This window comes from Bison bison, unplaced genomic scaffold, assembly GCF_000754665.1.
Source record: "Bison bison bison isolate TAMUID 2011002044 unplaced genomic scaffold, Bison_UMD1.0 scf7180017864193, whole genome shotgun sequence".
In the NCBI taxonomy this organism is placed as follows: Eukaryota; Metazoa; Chordata; class Mammalia; order Artiodactyla; family Bovidae; genus Bison; species Bison bison.
The window spans coordinates 415,358-431,953 of NW_011494765.1; the positions used below are offsets into that span (position 1 = coordinate 415,358).

General features: G+C 47.2%; 2 protein-coding genes across 2 annotated transcripts; both read left to right on the top strand.

The window, feature by feature from the left end:
• Positions 1 to 1,683: 1,683 nt before the first annotated feature.
• Positions 1,684 to 2,646, top strand: LOC104991575 (olfactory receptor 5C1). Its single transcript, XM_010844114.1, has one exon. It carries the CDS (start codon positions 1,684 to 1,686, stop codon positions 2,644 to 2,646), a length of 963 nt encoding a protein of 320 aa, XP_010842416.1.
• Positions 2,647 to 9,821: 7,175 nt separating this feature from the next.
• LOC104991516 (olfactory receptor 1K1) lies at positions 9,822 to 10,772 on the top strand. Its single transcript, XM_010844012.1, has one exon. It carries the CDS (start codon positions 9,822 to 9,824, stop codon positions 10,770 to 10,772), a length of 951 nt encoding a protein of 316 aa, XP_010842314.1.
• Positions 10,773 to 16,596: the final 5,824 nt, after the last annotated feature.

Consider the following 16,596-nt stretch of genomic DNA (forward strand, 5'->3'; position numbering starts at 1 on the left):
CACAACAACTGGAAATGGGTTCTTAGCAAAGGGAACACATGAAAAGGGACAGGAGTGTAAACAATATATTTTCTGGAAACTACACTACTTCTGGTTGCCTTGAAGTTACTTCCTTCCAATATCAGGGCTAGGTATCAATAAACTGATCCTTCAGTAAATATCTGCCATATGCCAGGCTTTGTGTGAGATGTTTTACATGCTTTATTCCATTGAATCCTTGCAGCATTTTTTCCTCATTACACATAGAGAAAACTGAGGCTCGGGGTGGTGAAGAATCCAGCCCTGGAATATATTCAAGTTTTCTATTCTTTCCACTCCCTGTCGTCTCCCTCAGATGCCAGCCACTGCTGCACTCTCCTGTCCCAGGTTTTACTCCAATGGAAGGACGTCCTCTCAGCAAACCTAGCTAGCTACCCTTTGGATCAGGAAACTGTGCCCATTTCACTGCCTCTTTTTCTCCTTGAGAAACTGGAGAGGAAAATGCATATAGAGTCACGGAGTTTTCAATCCTTGTCCAGACACAACTATGATCCTATTCATCATCCATGCATTTAATAAATTCAGGCATACTTCATAGATATTGTGGGTTTGGTCACAGACAAGCACAATAATATAGCCAAAATACAGCAATGAAGCAAATCACCCCAAAGTTTTGGTTTCCCAGGGCATATAAAAGTTATGTTTACACTATACTGTAGTCTATTAAGTGTGCAATAGCATTATGTCTAACAAAGCAATGTACATACCTTAATTTTAAAACATTTTATGGCTAAAAAATTATACCCGTCACCTAAGCCTTCAGTGAATCATAGTAGTAACATCCAAGATCTCTAATCATAGATCATCATAACACCTATAATAATCATGAAAAATCTGAAATATTGTGAGAATTACCAAAATGTGACACAGGGACACAAAGTGAGCAAATGCTGTTGAAAAATTGTGCCACAAATCTTCAATTTGTTTAAAAACAAAAAACTACCATCTGCGAAGCATGATAAAGTGCAATAAAATGAAGTGTGCCTTTATTTATTGAGCAATTATTATGTGCCCAGCAATGTTCTCAGTACTGTGGACTCAAAATTGAGTAAGCCAGGCAAGTGTCCCATTCTCACGGAGGTTAAGTAGTAGCGTGTGTGTGGTAAGTTGCTTCAAGTCATGTCCATCTCTTTGCGATCCTATGCACTATAGCCAGCCAGGCTCCTCTGTCCATGGCATTCTCCAGGCAAGAATACTGGAGTGGGTTGCCATGCCCTCCTTCAGGGATCATCCCTACCCAGAGAATGAACCCTCATCACTTAAGTCTCCTGTACTGGCAGACAGGTTCTTTACAGCTGAGCTACCTGGGAAGTGGCAGGGACTTAGCACTAAAGAGATAATTTTAAAATTACCTCTTTATATAAATTTTAAAATTTTATATATTTTTAATTGAAGGATTCTTTTTTAAAATTTTATTTTATTTTTAAACTTTACAATATTGTATTAATTTTGCCAAATGAAGGATTCTTTTAAACACAGGTTTTGAGAAGTGCTGTGGTTTGTCCACACACATCACACTTTTATTACACAGTTAGGACTCACCCAAATCTGTTCCCAGTACAAAGTGCGTTCTGGCTGGTCATGGTCCTGACCTTTTCCTCATCTCCCTCCTGCTTTGTCTCTCCTCAGACTCTGTCCTGCAAAATGACACCTGAGAACTTCACCTGGACCTGGGGTGCCCCTACTGAGTTCATCCTCCTGGGCATCACAGACCGCTGGGACCTGCGCCTGACCCTCTTCCTCATCTTCCTGCCCGTCTACCTGGTGAGCTTGCTGGGAAACGCAGGCATGGTGCTGCTGATCCACATAGACGCCCAGCTCCACACACCCATGTACTTCTTCCTGGCCAACCTCTCCCTGCTAGATGCCTGCTATTCCTCAGCCATCGGCCCCAAGATGCTTGTGGACCAGCTGTTGCCTCGCACCAGCATCCCTTACGCAGCCTGTGTTCTCCAAATGTTCCTGTTCACAGGGCTGGCCGATGCCGAGTGTTGCCTGCTGGCAGCCATGGCCTATGACCGCTACGTGGCCATCGGAAACCCTCTTCTCTACACCACGGCCATGTCCCGGCGTCTGTGCCTGGTCTTGCTGGGAGCCTCCGGCCTGGGCGGGGCAGTGAGCGCCGTGGTCCACACGACCTTCACCTTCCGCCTGAGCTTCTGCGGCTCCCGGGAGGTGAACAGCTTCTTCTGCGATATTCCCCCCCTGCTGGCCATCTCCTGCAACGACACCAGTCTCAATGAACTCCTCCTCTTCGCCGTCTGTGGCTTCATCCAGACAGCCACCGTGTCGGCCATCGCCGTGTCCTACGGGTTCATCGCCGGCGCTGTGATCCGTATGCGCTCGGCCGAGAGCCGGTGGCGAGCAGCCTCGACCTGTGGCTCCCACCTCACGGGTGTGGCCATGCTGTACGGGACACTCATCTTCATGTACCTGCGTCCCAGCTCCAGCTACGCCCTGGACACTGATAAGATGGCCTCCGTGTTCTACACCCTTGTCATCCCAGCTCTCAACCCGCTCGTCTACAGCCTCCGCAACAAAGAGGTCAAGGAGGCGCTCAGAAGGACTTGGAGCCGATGCTGCGGTCCACCGCGGAGGCACCAGTGAAAGGGCTGCAGGCTGGCGTTAGGCCTGACTCTGGAGGGATGAGGTGGGCTCTTCCCGGCCCCTGGCACGGGCTGGGTGTCCCTTGTCCTTGTTTGAGGTGGAAGAAAGGGGAGAAACTGAGGTTTACAGACAGCAGACAGGAACCTGAGGTACTCTAGACCCAGCCAGAACCAAGATCAAGTGAATTTGCTGTTGAGTTTGCCTTAGGCTCCTCCATGTTCAAAGCATGTTACCAGGTGCAGTAACTATTTGCCACTTGAATTTCCAAGAGGCTGATACCCAGAAACACCAGATAAGGTCTGTGCTGGCCGCAAGTGTTCTAGAGCCTTGCTTTTCTAACGTCCTTTGTGACCAGTGAGTCACACTTCTCACTTTGAGCCCAAGAGAGCAACTTCAGAACCCACTTATGCCAAAGACTGGGATAGGATCTGGGTAGGCAAATATCTTTCCCTATGAAGCCGCATATTCCATCTCTCAGGATAACTGAGAATACACATGATCTCATTCCTAAAATCCCACAGTTGTGTGAAAATTCGACCAAGATTAGGTTACTTCAGGGCTGTGACAGAGATTAGGAAAGGGTCTGAATTATGGTTATGGTTAGAATAGGGTTAGGATTCCTGTTATGGCTAAGACTAAAGTTAGAGTTAGGGTAAAGCCAGAGTTAGGTTCAGAATTTAAAAGCAACTGGACAAACTTAGGACTGAATTAAAATTATGTAAATTGTTCAATTTGGATTGATTGTAATGAATAGTAGATTTGGGGGAAATATAGGAGTCAGGGTTCAAATAAATTTGAGCTCTTCTTAGAAATATTAGAACTAACATACACACACTGCTGTATATAAAACAGAGCACCAACAAGGAGCTCAGGAACTACACTTACTATTTTGTAAGAGGGACTTCCCTGCTTCCACTGCATGGGGCACAGATTCGATCCCTGATTTGGGGAACTAAAGATCCCACATGCTGTGTGGTGTAGCAAAGAAATAAATTAAAATAGAGAAGTTTAAAAATATTTTTCTTATAACCTATAAAGGGAAAGAATTTGAAAAAGTATTCTTGTCTGGAGAATTCCATGGACAGAGAAGCCTGGCAGGCTATAGTCCATGGGGTAGCAAAGAGTCAGACATGACTGAGCAACTAACAATTAATTAATGACTGAATCACTTTGCTGTACACCTGAAACTACCATAACATTGTAAATAAACTATACTTCAGTTTTTAAAAAAGAAATATTAAAACTATTTTATTGCTAGTGTTAGAGGGAAAGACTACTTAAGATTAGAATTCAGGTTTTATTCCCACTGGTAGATTAAATTTGGGTTAGAGCTTAGTTCCTGTTAGAGCTCTGTTAGATTTAAGTTAAGCTGGCATGTAAATAATGTTTGTGACAAGTTTAAGTCACAATCTAGTTATTATTACAGTTAGCCTAGGTTCAGAACTAGATGAGAATTAGGCATAAGAAGAAGAGTATTTTGAGTATCAAACTGACATGTTTGGGGTGACTTCAATTTGAGATATATTTAGGGTTATGGAAATGGATAATGTTCCTTAAAACATAAGAGTAGGAGCTAATTATTGGTGGATTTAAGTTTCACTGAGAGTTATGAGCTTGCTTAGATATGCACATGGTCAGGTATGGTAGACTGCTTTGTGTTAAGACTATAACATCTAGAGACAGAGTTGGGGTTAGGAGAGGGAATGCCATTACCTCTTGGGCAAAGGCAACCACAGTGCTCCAAGCCTTAGGTCTTTCTGGGCCCTTCAGATCCAGCATTCTTGAGATTTTTATCTACCCAGAGTTTATAGTTTTGACAGATTTTCTTTATCTAATTAAGTTACACATGAGCAAGGCCCAAGGCACTGCATTCTGCTGGGAAGCCCCTCTATGCAGGAGCAGGACAGGAGTGGACCCCAGAAGTTATAGTAGGTGCTTCCAAGGAGAGATGGAGCCTGGCCAGAGTAAATGTCAGCTACTGTCTGTTCCCCTTTCCAGTCCTCCCTGATTATGGTTGAGATGAGGCCAGGGGTGGCTCAAGCAAAGCCTCATTGTTGCCCCCATATAGGTGCCCCATGGAGTGTGTTCCTTGGGCTTCAGCCAGGGCTGGTCTCACCACTCCCGACTTCCTTTCAAGGAGAAATCAGCTGCTGGAACTTAGACTGCAGGAAGGCTGGAGGTTCATCCCAGCTCCCTGGGGAGGTGATACCCCCTGATACCAGAACCAGGTCTCTCCTTAGTAACTATAGTCTTCTTGGAAGTCCCAGACTAATGGAGAGAGAGAGATGTGAACTATACTGTCTCCTCAAACCATAGAGAATTTTATAGGTTTCCTGACAGGGTCACCAACTTGTCCTGATTTTCCCAGAACTGTCCTAGTTTTTTAAACTTTAAATCCCATGTCCAAATAACCTCTTCTGTCCTGGACAAACCAGGATGGCTGATCACCCTACTTCCTGATGACCCCATCTGTTGACAGCAGTGGGCACAATAGCCTAAACTTAGCACAATTTGACAAAGGCTTAAATGAATTAAGAACTGAGACTTCCCTGGTGGCTCAGATGGCAAAAGCGTCTGCCTACAATGCGGAAAACCTGGGTTCGATCCCTGGGTCGGGAAGTTCCCTGGAGAAGTAAAAAAGGCAACCCATTCCAGTAGTCTTGCCTAGAAAATGCCATGGACGGAGGAGCCTGGTGCCCATGGGGTTGCAAAGAGTCGGACACGACTAAGCGACTTCACTTTCACTTTCACTAAATGAATTAAAGCCCCTTCTCCCACCACAAGGTTTTATAATCCTTTCCCAGTTCTTGCCTCCTATCACCATGACAACTCACATGCCATGACAATGGTTGGGGACATTGTCAGAAGAGTTGGCACCTGTGGGAATGAGAATAGAAGGTTTGCCCCCAGCTCAGTGGTTTATACTCAGAGACATCCTCTGTGGTCTTTTCTTCTTTGGGGGGCTCTCATGACATATAGTTCCCACCACAATTAAAGGAAAGTTTCCAGAGGCATACAGCCCTTCCATCATCTTGACCGTACAGGGTGTCCATGGGTCCTTCCACATTTTTAGCATCCTTGGAACAGCCAGATACGATAATCACATCAATCCTATACATCCACTGGAGGAAACATGAAGTTTCAGACTGCTATGCTGGGCTAACTTGATAGATAAGAAAATAATGGGTTTCCCTGATGATCCAGTTTAAGAATCCACCTTGCAATGCATGGGACACCAGTTTGATCCCTGATCCGGGAAGATCTCACATGCCACAAAGCAACTAAGCCCGTGTGCCACATCTACCAAGCCTGAGCTCTGGAGCCTGAGAGTCGCAGCTGTTGAGCCCATGTGCAGCAACTGCTGAATCCTGTGTGCTCTAGAGTCTGTGCTCCCCTAGTAGAGAAGCCACTGCAATGAGACGTCCATGTACCACAACTAGAGAAAGCCTGCACACAGCAGTGAAGACCCAGAACAACCAAATTAATTAATCAAATAGATAATTTAAAAAAAAAAGAAAGAAACAAGAGGGAAGGGAAGGCATTGGAAGACAATAACAGAGTCCAATCTGGGGGATAACGGTTGAAATACAGTCAGATCCTCGTTCCTAAAGTGAGATGCCCAGGAAAGTTCCCCATTTCTGATCAAATATTGATATTTCCTTTTAAACTTTCTTCAACACCATCTACTAAGACAAGCAATTAGGACAAAAGCAGGTTTGGGGTGGGGAAGACTGATTAGGGCACCTACTGCACAAAACCAGCTGGGCCCTGCAGCATGGGTGGGAATTGAGGGAAAGGGACATTCGATGGGGGGAAACGGGCGCGCACAGGGCACAGAAGTAACACAAGCTCTGCATGCACAGGAGACTCTAGGAGACCGGTTTAACTGACTAGAGATGGGATGTTGGAAAAGAGGTGGAGAGAAGTCTGAAGACTGAAGATCTGGGGATGGGAAGGATGCCCCACAGGCTGGATATCAGGCAGGGGAATTTGGACTTTATTAATAGGTAGTAGGGAACCATGGAAGATGCTGTGTTCAAAAGGTACAACCCTTCATGGTTGTTCCAGTGCTGAGTCATGCAAAGCCATTCCCATCTGGAAGGCTATAAACACACACAGAAACACATGCCCCCTCCAACAGAGAGCCAGTTCCCTACCAGAAACCATTATGCACCAAGAAACACTCTCAGGTGTCACTGCCCTCCGCAGACACACGTACAGTGGACATGCAGACACACACTCAAGCTCATGGACACATTTCATTTGACAGAGACCTGGTCACTCTGTCCACACACAGGCATACAATCCTACACACACACACACACACACACATGTCACAGTCACTCAGGTGTACAACTGCCGCAGTCCCCAGAGGCACAATGCTCCCACACTCCTACACTTCCTACAAGAAGCCCCGGCAACAGCTGAGGGGACAAGACGTTTAGCTCCAGAAGCTGCTGCTGCAAACCCCAGGCTTGGGGCTCTGGACCCCACAAGACAAGGCCCGGGGAGCAGCAGCTTCACCATGCACAGGACTCCTGGGGTCCCCCAAGTTAGAGGTGGCACCAACAACTGCTTCCCCAGTCAAATTGGGCCCCAGAGAGGAAGGAAAACAAGCCCCAGAGCTGAGCTGCCTCTCGGCCCAGGGAGGGGGCCCAGGGGAAGGGTGTTTTCTCTGGGAGAAGCTAAGGTACTCCCAAGGCCCCAGACCTCCTAAATGTGGCCAATAACTCCCTCCCCAGACCCTTCAGTGTCCGGCTACACCTGGTCCCCGCTGCTGCTCCTCCTGTGATGTGGCGAAGCCAGATGGTCCAACTGGGCCAAGGGCCAGGCTGGAGAGCACGCGCCTCTGTCCTCTTGAGCTTGGCTGGGGGCATGAGCTGTTCGTGTGACTGTGAGAACAGGTGCTGTTGGTGTGAGACTGAGACTGTGCGTTACCATCGCTGCCCCACCGTGTCATCGTTGGGGGAGGGGAAGCGGTGTGTAGGTGAACATGCCCCTCTAGGGTGGCACATCTCTGCTGTGCCCAGCAGGAGACTTGAGTGGGAAGCTGCGAGGCCCTGGGCCTCTAGGGCTGGAAGCACAAGATGTGACTGTGTGATGGGGGGTGACCAGGAGGCGTGGACAGACAGTGGTGGAGAACTGACACAGACCACTCGGTCAGTGAAAGCATGAATGGGCATTGTGGGTCCTGGAGCTGTGTGTGGTACCAGCAGCCTCCATGAACAGGAGGCTATATATGAGCGTCACCCTCTGGCCTCAGCACTATTTTGTGATTGCACCGGACCCTCAGTGTATGTTTAGGATGATCTGCATCTATGGATCTGGTGGTTACACTCGTCTCTTAGTTAGTTGTCTGTGTCCACATTTCTGTACATGATCGGTCATGCCTATGTATTTGCAGAGCATAACTAGAGGCCAAACATGCCTGCATGCCTGCACCAGTGTGTTTGTAATTATAGATGAATGTTTCTGCCAACAGCTCAGTGTATTTGAATGCTTACTGAGACCCATTTAAACTCAGGTTAGAGGGCTTCCCAGGTGGTGCTAGTGGTAAAGAACCCATCTGCCAATGCAGGAGTCGTAAGAGGCATGGATTCTATCTCTGGGTCAGGAAGATCCCCTGGAGGAGGGCATGACAACCCACTCCAGTATTCTTGCCTGGAGAATCCCATGGACAGAGGAGCCTGGCAGACTACAGTCCCTGGGGTGGCAAAGAGTTGGAAACAACTGAAGCGACTTAGCACACACGCATGCATAGCTCAGCCTTCCTTCACAGAATACCTGAGAAGAATAGACTGGGTAGCTTAAACTTGGGTCAGTTCCCAAGTTTAAGTAATTCCAGTTTCCGAAAAAGCCATTTCATAAGCAGGCTTCCCCTCTCCATCCTTTCCACTCACCTTGATCCTCTTACCTTCATGGAAGGTGGGACATAATTGAGGGGGAAAAAAACCAATGTTCTCCAGGAATCCAAAGCCAAAAGATTCTTCTTATTCAGTGGAGGAGAAAAAGGAAGACAATAGGGTAGGTAGGGTCTTTATTTTCTTTTAATGGATAAGGATGCAGAGCTGGTCTCAACATAGCCTTCAGGAAACCTGTCCTAAAACCCCTCTCCTTTTAAGACCCTTCTTGGAGAATCATCCAAGATTTCTGCAGTGAGATTCAGACAGGAAAAAAATGGAAGCATTGAAATGTCTCTGTCCTTAAGAGTCAAGTCTCTGCATCTGATAGGTGTATCCACCTATCTGCACGAGTTTCCCGTAAAGGGCTGTGCATTTTCTTGATGCTGTATGTGTTTGATTTCATGGGAAGAGTTTTCCAGGAATACTGGGAATCATTTAGATTCTTTGGTTCTTTTTTTTGCAAGTCTCATATTTTCTTTCTTCTTTTCTCACTCTTGATTAAAAGTGTAGAGACTCGGGTTCAATCCCTGGGTCGGGAAGATCCCGTGGAGAAGGGAATGGCAACCCACTCCAATATTCTTGCCTGGAGAATCCCATGGATGGAGGAGCCTGGTGGGCTGCCATCTATGTGGTCGCACAGAGTCAGACACGACTGAAACAACTCAGCAGCAGCAGCAGCAGCAACATCATCAGATCCTTACATCCCTGCCCTTGGGAGGGACAGGTTCTTCTGTTGATCCTTAGTGCTCTAAAACATCATGTTTGCATTCAGGTGCTATCGATTTATATTCATTTCAATACATATATGCCCTTCATGTTTGGAATTTTATTTCTTAGATGAGTTCCTCACTACCATCTTGGTTTTCTTGTCCACTCTTGACTTTCCCCCAAATACCCATTGGTCAAATCTCTCCCTGATTTTGATCCTCTCTTTCATCTTTCCTTTTGTGTTTCTTCCTTCTTTGGTCCACATCCTGGGCAATATTTTTGTTCTGTTTTTGCTGCAAATCACAATGTATTCAAGTTGGAAGCAGTTTTCAAGTTCACCTGATTCAGCTCCCTTACTCTACAGATGGAGAACCTAAGACCTGGAGAGGAGGGAAATTGCTCACAGTCACATCTGTGTGTAGCCACAGGGCTGTCATGACTTCCCTCGTGGCCAGAAAGCCTTGAGCAACTCAATGGCCCTTCACCCTTTACCTTTGACACTGAGGAGATGACTCAGCAATGGAATGAAACCCCTGGGGTTCCAGGTGAAGAAGCAGCCTAGCCATGGATGCTGCCAATGAGTCTTCAGAAGGAAGCCCATTCATCCTACTGGGACTAACAACAAATCCCAGCCAGCAGCGACCTCTTTTCATGCTCTTCTTGGTCCTCTATGTGGCGGGCATCCTGGGTAATGGACTCATCGTGGCCGCCATCCGAGCCAGTCCAGCCCTTTACACTCCCATGTACTTCCTGCTGGCCCACCTGTCCTTTGCTGACCTCTGCTTTACCTCCGTTACAGTACCTAAGATGCTGGCCAACCTGCTGGCCCACAACCACTCCATCTCCCTGGCTGGCTGTCTGACCCAGATGTACTTTTTCTTTGCCCTGGGTGTAACTGACAGCTGCCTCCTGGCTGCCATGGCCTATGACTGCTACGTAGCCATCCGGCACCCCCTCCACTATGCCACAAGGATGTCCCGGGCCATGTGCACAGCCCTGGTGGGGACAGCATGGCTCGTGTCCCACGTCCACTCCCTCCTGCATATCCTGCTTATGGCCCGCCTGTCCTTCTGTGCCTCCCACCAAGTGCCCCACTTCTTCTGTGACCACCAGCCTCTCTTAAGGCTCTCCTGCTCTGACACCCGGCACATCCAGCTGCTCATCTTCACCGAGGGCGCCGCAGTGGTGGTCACTCCCTTTCTGCTCATCCTCGCCTCCTACGGGGCCATTGCAGCTGCAGTGCTCCGGCTGCCGTCAGCCGCGGGGAGGCTCTGGGCTGTGTCCACCTGTGGCTCCCACCTGGCCGTGGTGGGCCTCTTCTACGGGACAGTCATTGCAGTCTACTTCCAGCCCACGTCCCGGTATGAGGCCGAGCGGGGCCGTGTGGCCACCGTCATGTACACCGTGGTCACGCCCATGCTGAACCCGGTCATCTATAGCCTCCGGAACCGTGATGTGCAGGGGGCACTCAGAGCCCTTTTCACTCAGCGAAGGATCTCAGGGGCTGACTCCTGAGGCCTGGACCCCACCAAGGGTGGATTGCATTGCCCACGGCGACACTCGTGACTGCCATTATCAGCTCTGTGCTTTTTCCAAAACCATAATAATGGCGATCCCTTTCTGAGTGCTACTGTAGTGCAGGTCCTCACCTGACCTGACATTATGCCACAACAACCAGTGAAGCAGATTTTTATGACCCAGTTTCACAGATGAAGAAACTGGGGCTCAGAGTAGAAGATTTGACTTTACCAAGTTTACACCATTTTTAGGTGTCAAAACCTAGGCCCTTTCAGCAATACCAAGCCCTCTTCTAAGAGTCACTTCCAGGCATTTAGAGGGTGCATTCTACCATTTTTTTGTTGTATTTGGGCTTAAAGCTATATGGAAGGCTGTGCTACCCAGATCTTGCTTGGGGGGGTGGGTGGGGGTGGGGATTGGGACTGTGTTTTCCATCACATCACCATGTTTTCTCAAAAAACTGACTTCTTATCTGTCTGGGACAGAGGCTAAAATTCACAGACCCGTGTGTCAAGGACTGACCTCACCCAGTGAACCCAGTTTGGCACGGAGGAAGTACTCTGGGCATCTGAGATGAATAAATGAGTGTATTTTTTATGTTTATGAGCACTTAGAAGCTGTCCATTTTTCTTACCCTTTGTTCTTGTACTTGTTTGCTATGATCCTGCCTGTTCAGCTCCCCCTGGCATTCTGTAGTAGGAGAAGGCAGTAGGCATGCAGTGTAAATAGATAAATTAACTTAAGCAAGACAGACAAGGGACAGGGTAGGCATTGGTGCAGATGGAAGAGGTATTTTTTTTTTAGTTTTTTTCATATGTCAGCACTACACATATTTTTTTTAATTCTAGGGGTTTTGTATTTTCTTCCCTTGCTTTGGCTTGCTGGGTCTTTGTTGCTGCATGCCGGCTTTCTCTAGTTGTGGTAAGCAGGGGCTCTGCTTCACTGCAGAGCTCTGGCTTCTCACTGCAGTGGCTTCTCTTGCTGCGGAGCACAGGCTCTAGAGCGTGGGCTTAGTAGTTGTGTCACACAGGCTTAGTTGATCATTGACATGTGGGATCTTTCTGGACCAGGGATCGAGCCTGTGTCCCCTGCATTGGCAGGAGGATTCTTAACCACAGGACCACCAGGGAAGTCCAAGCATGGGTATTCTTATAGCTACTTTACAGATGAGGAAATGGAGGCTCAAAGACGGTGAGTTAGTCCATAGCAGAGTCAGAGCAAGCACTTCTGCTGCTCAAGCCCTTAAGGTGCATTTTAACTGGGTCGCATAGAACCCAGATCCCGAGTTCGGTGGCCTCAGTGAAAGAACTTGCAGGCTACAGCAGTCCTAGGGCTGGATTATCCATGGGCCCTTCCAGTTCCCACTAATGAGTCGGCCACCACCTGATCCTAGAACTGCTATCCTATGCCATTTTATATCTAAAAGAAAACTTAAAGGTCTTTGGACCACTGGCTTTAGAAAACCAAACCGTAAACCACAACTCTTTTTTATTTTCAATGAAATCTTACCCAGAAACATACTATCTAAAATGAAGGGGAGAAAGCAGGAGTAAGGGTCAGAGGGACCCTCTAGGGAACCCATCTTCTCAGCCTCCCCAGTGCATCTTCCTCACGGCCCTGAGGGGCCCCTGATCCATTCCAAACCCTTACTTTGATAAACTGGGAAACTGAGGCCCAGAGTGTTTAAGGGACCTGCCCGGGTCACACAGAGTCAGTGGTAACCTTCAGGCTTCCTGGCTTGGCCCTCCAGCACCCCGTCACTTGGCCCTGCGGTGACATGAGACCACCTTCATGTCCACCTGACCCACCGTCCTCCCAACCCCGAGGCCCAGGTTGATGCCATATCCTTGCTCCTCTATCAATAGCCCCACAACCTGCTTCCCCCTCACTCGTCTCTGAAGTTTCAGAAAAATACTGGTGGTGATGCTCATCACCCAGTCCACACCTCAGCCTATGACATAAGGTATGTCATCTGCTGGCCATCAGGGACCTCACCTGAGTTCTGCCAGAGTCTCGAGAACCTGGCACAGAGATATACACGTGCTCTGCTGTCATCTCGTCTGGCCTCTCGTCTCTTTTCTTCAGCATAAGGGGAGAGGGGCCCTATGGGGCTCAAGGGATCATCGATGCTTTTTCTGGGCCACCAGCCTTGACCTGGTCATCCTGTTCAGCCCCCCAAAGAGGCCCCATCCCTGGACCAGTGGTCCCCACTACTCACATTGTAGCACAGCCCAGCTTCTGACCTTGGTCTCTGACCAAGGCATTCCATCTCTGCCCCAGCATGATCAGTTCCTTCTCCAGGACGACCATAACCAGTGTCAAAAGTGCTTTCAGGTCTCATGAACGCCCAGGGAGAAACCCCCACTATGCATGTAGGAAAACTGAGGCTCAGAGAAGAGAGGAGGCTTCTCCTGGTTGGCTCCACCAGCCAATTTTAGCCCCAGTTCTCCTAACTCAGTCTCAGGCTCTTTCAACCACACCACAAACCATCACTCAATTCAAGTTAATAAATAGTTATTGACCATCTTCTATGTGTCAGGTGCTGGGCTGGATGATGCCTGATCTACTTCCAGACCCCCAGTAAGACAGGCAAGAGAGGGGGATGGGGGGCACATAAGTAGCCTCAGTCAATAGGCCTATTGGTCCCTGGGCCCCATTCCCATCCCACCCCCCACCTAGATCAGGTTTCTTGTTTTACTTCAGGAAGCCCTAAAAGATGATATTGACCAGGAGATAAGAGTATGAAACCTTCCCCCATCCCCAGCCAAGAAAAGCCACTGAGTTCAAAAATCCACCAAAGAATTCTCCCTGCATCCTTTTCACATGAACTACAAAGAACAGTTTTTAACACCATAAGCAAACAAGCCTATGCAAATTGACTCACTTCCAAGCAGTTCCCTTGAAAGAGATGGTACCCAGGGAGGCTGCTTCAGCTTCATGGGTTTGCAGTCACCCCTCAGAAGGACTTTGAACTGCTTCTCCTTACCCACTGTATTCCCTGACTTTGTCCTGAAATGACTTCTGACCATTTCAGAATCAATCTAGCCCACCCTCCTAGCATGGGTTTTCCCTGATGGCTCAGATGGTAAAGAATTTGCATGCAATGCAGGAGACCCAGATTTGATTCCTGGGTCAGAAAGATTGCCTGGAGAAGGGAATGTCTACCCACTCCAGTATTCTTGCCGGGAGAATTCCATGGATAGAGATACAGTCCTTGACCACTGAGTGACTTTCGCCCTCCTAGCATCGATATTACTAACCCTTCATTTATGCCAATACTAGGTAGTGCTAGGAACCACGTCACCCAGAAAAAATAAACAATTGCATTTCAAGAAAAGAACTGAGTCTGCCTCTCCAGCCTCTCTTCCAGTGCAGGCTTTCTGCATCATAATGTAAGGCCACCTTCATTTCAAAGGTAAAACAACTGGAGAGATCTTAGTTGTGAAAGAGTCTCTGATCATAAATGGCAAACTGATTACTTCTTCTAAGGGACCAAAACAATTTCTATAATCCAAGTCTTCTTTCATGCAAGGGCAGCCACAGGGAAAATGCAACTATTAGACTTGAAAAATAAAAACATGAAGACTCTTTCTAAATGTGAAAATGACTGCTTTAGAATATGAGGAACGGATCAGTATTTTAAGAAGCTGTTTATCAGCAAGCAGTTTCTCTCACTCTAAACCAGGGATGTTTCCCTCGCTCATCCTTTTCATGTCTCTTATGTGTCTGCCCCGTTCTCTCTTTTCAGTTGCTTGTGTTTCTACTCTCTTCTTTTCTTTGCTCTCTATGCTCTCTGCATTCTCTGTTACGATTATGTACTGGGCAGGAGGACAACACACAGCACTTGCCTTCACGTATTTTTTTTTTCCTATGATGGTTTTTTTTTATTTCTTTTTTTTTATTTTATTTTTTTTTATTGTATTGGTTTTGCCATACATCAACATGCATCCTCCACGGGTGTACACGTGTTCCCCATCCTGAACTCCCCTTCCATCTCCCTCCCCATACCATCCCTCTGGGTCATCCCAGTGCACCAGCCCCAAGCTTCCTGTATCCTGCATCGAACCTGGACTGGCGATTCATTTCTCATATGGTATTATACATGTTTTAATGCCATTCTCCCAAATCATACCCGCCTCCCTCTCCCACAGAGTCCAAAAGACTGTTCTATACATCTGTGTCTCTTTTGCTGTCTCGCATACAGGGTTGTCGTTACCATCTTTCTAAAGTCCATATATATGCGTTGGTATACTGTATTGGTGTTTTTCTTTCTGGCTTACTTCACTCTGTATAATAGGCTCCAGTTTCATCCACCTCTTTAGAACTGATTCAAATGTATTATTTTTAATAGCTGAGTAATACTCCATTGTGTATACGTACCACAGCTTTCTTATCCATTCATCTGCTGATGGACATCTAGGTTGCTTCCATGTCCTGGCTATTATAGCCTTCACGAATTTAATAACAGGAACACAGATTATGATCAAAGCCAGGAGAGATGTATGGAAGCATCAAAGAGGGAGCAATGAATGGAGATAAGGGCGATGTGAGGAGTCTGATGGATCACAGTGGTGATTAATGGCCCCAGTTCACCCATCCCTGAATCCTTGGCCACGTAACTTTGCCCTTCATCTGGGATTTGGGGTTCAGCCATCCAACTTGCTTTGGCCAACAAGATATTGGGAGGCATGACATAGACCTGAAAAGAAGCTCAGATATTGGGTTTTTTCTCTTGTGTTTTTCTCTTTGCCATAGAAGGACATGCCCAGCTAGCCCACTGGCCCCCAGCAGAGAATAAAAAACACACTGAGCAGAGCTTTCCCAGTCCTCAAGGCGATCCAGGAAGACCAGTGTAGAGCAGAGCCTCCAGCTGACCTGCAGACACAAGAACAGAAACCCAGGCTGTCTCACTGACACAAGAGTAAAAATATTTTTTAATTAATTTTTATTGCAGTATAGTTGCTTTACAATATTATATTAGTTTCTTCTGTACAGCAAAGTGAATCAGCTATATGTGTATATATATCTCCTCTCTTTTTTGGATTCCTTTCTCATTTAGGTCATCATGGAGCACTGAGTAGAGTTCCCTGTGCTATATAGTAGGGTCTCATTAGTTATCTATTTTATACATAGTATCAATGGTGTATATACATCAATCCCAATCTCCCAATTCATTCCACCACTTCCCCTTTCCCCCTTGGTATCTGTACATTTGTTCTTTATATCTGTATCTCTGTTTCTCTTTTTTAAATATTATTATTTAAATTTTATTTATTTTTTGGCTGTGCTGGATCTTTATTGCTGCGTGGGCTTTTCTCTAGTTGCAGCAAGCAGGAGCTACTCTCTACTTTCAGTGTGCGGGCTTCTTACTGCAGTGGCTTCCCTTGTTGCTGTTCATGGGCTCCAGAGTACTCAGGCTTTAGTAGTTGCGATTCCCAGGCTCTAGAGCGAGAGCTCAGTGGTTGGGTACACAGCTTAGTTGCTCCATGGTATGTTGAATCTTCCCAGATCAGGAATTGAACCTGTGTCTCCAGAAAGGGCAGGCAGATTCTTTGCCACTGAGTCACCAGGGAAGCCCTGCTTCTCTATCTCTGCTTTGCAAATAAGATCACCTATACCATTTTTCTCAGAGAAGGCGATGGCACCCCACTCCAGTACTCTTGCCTGGAAAATCCCATGGACGGAGGAGCCTGGTGGGCTGCAGTCCATGGGGTCGCTAAGAGTCGGACACGACTGAGCGACTTCACTTTCACTTTTCACTTTCCTGCATTGGAGGAGGAAATGGCAACCCACTCCAGTGTTCTTGCCTGGAGAATCCCAG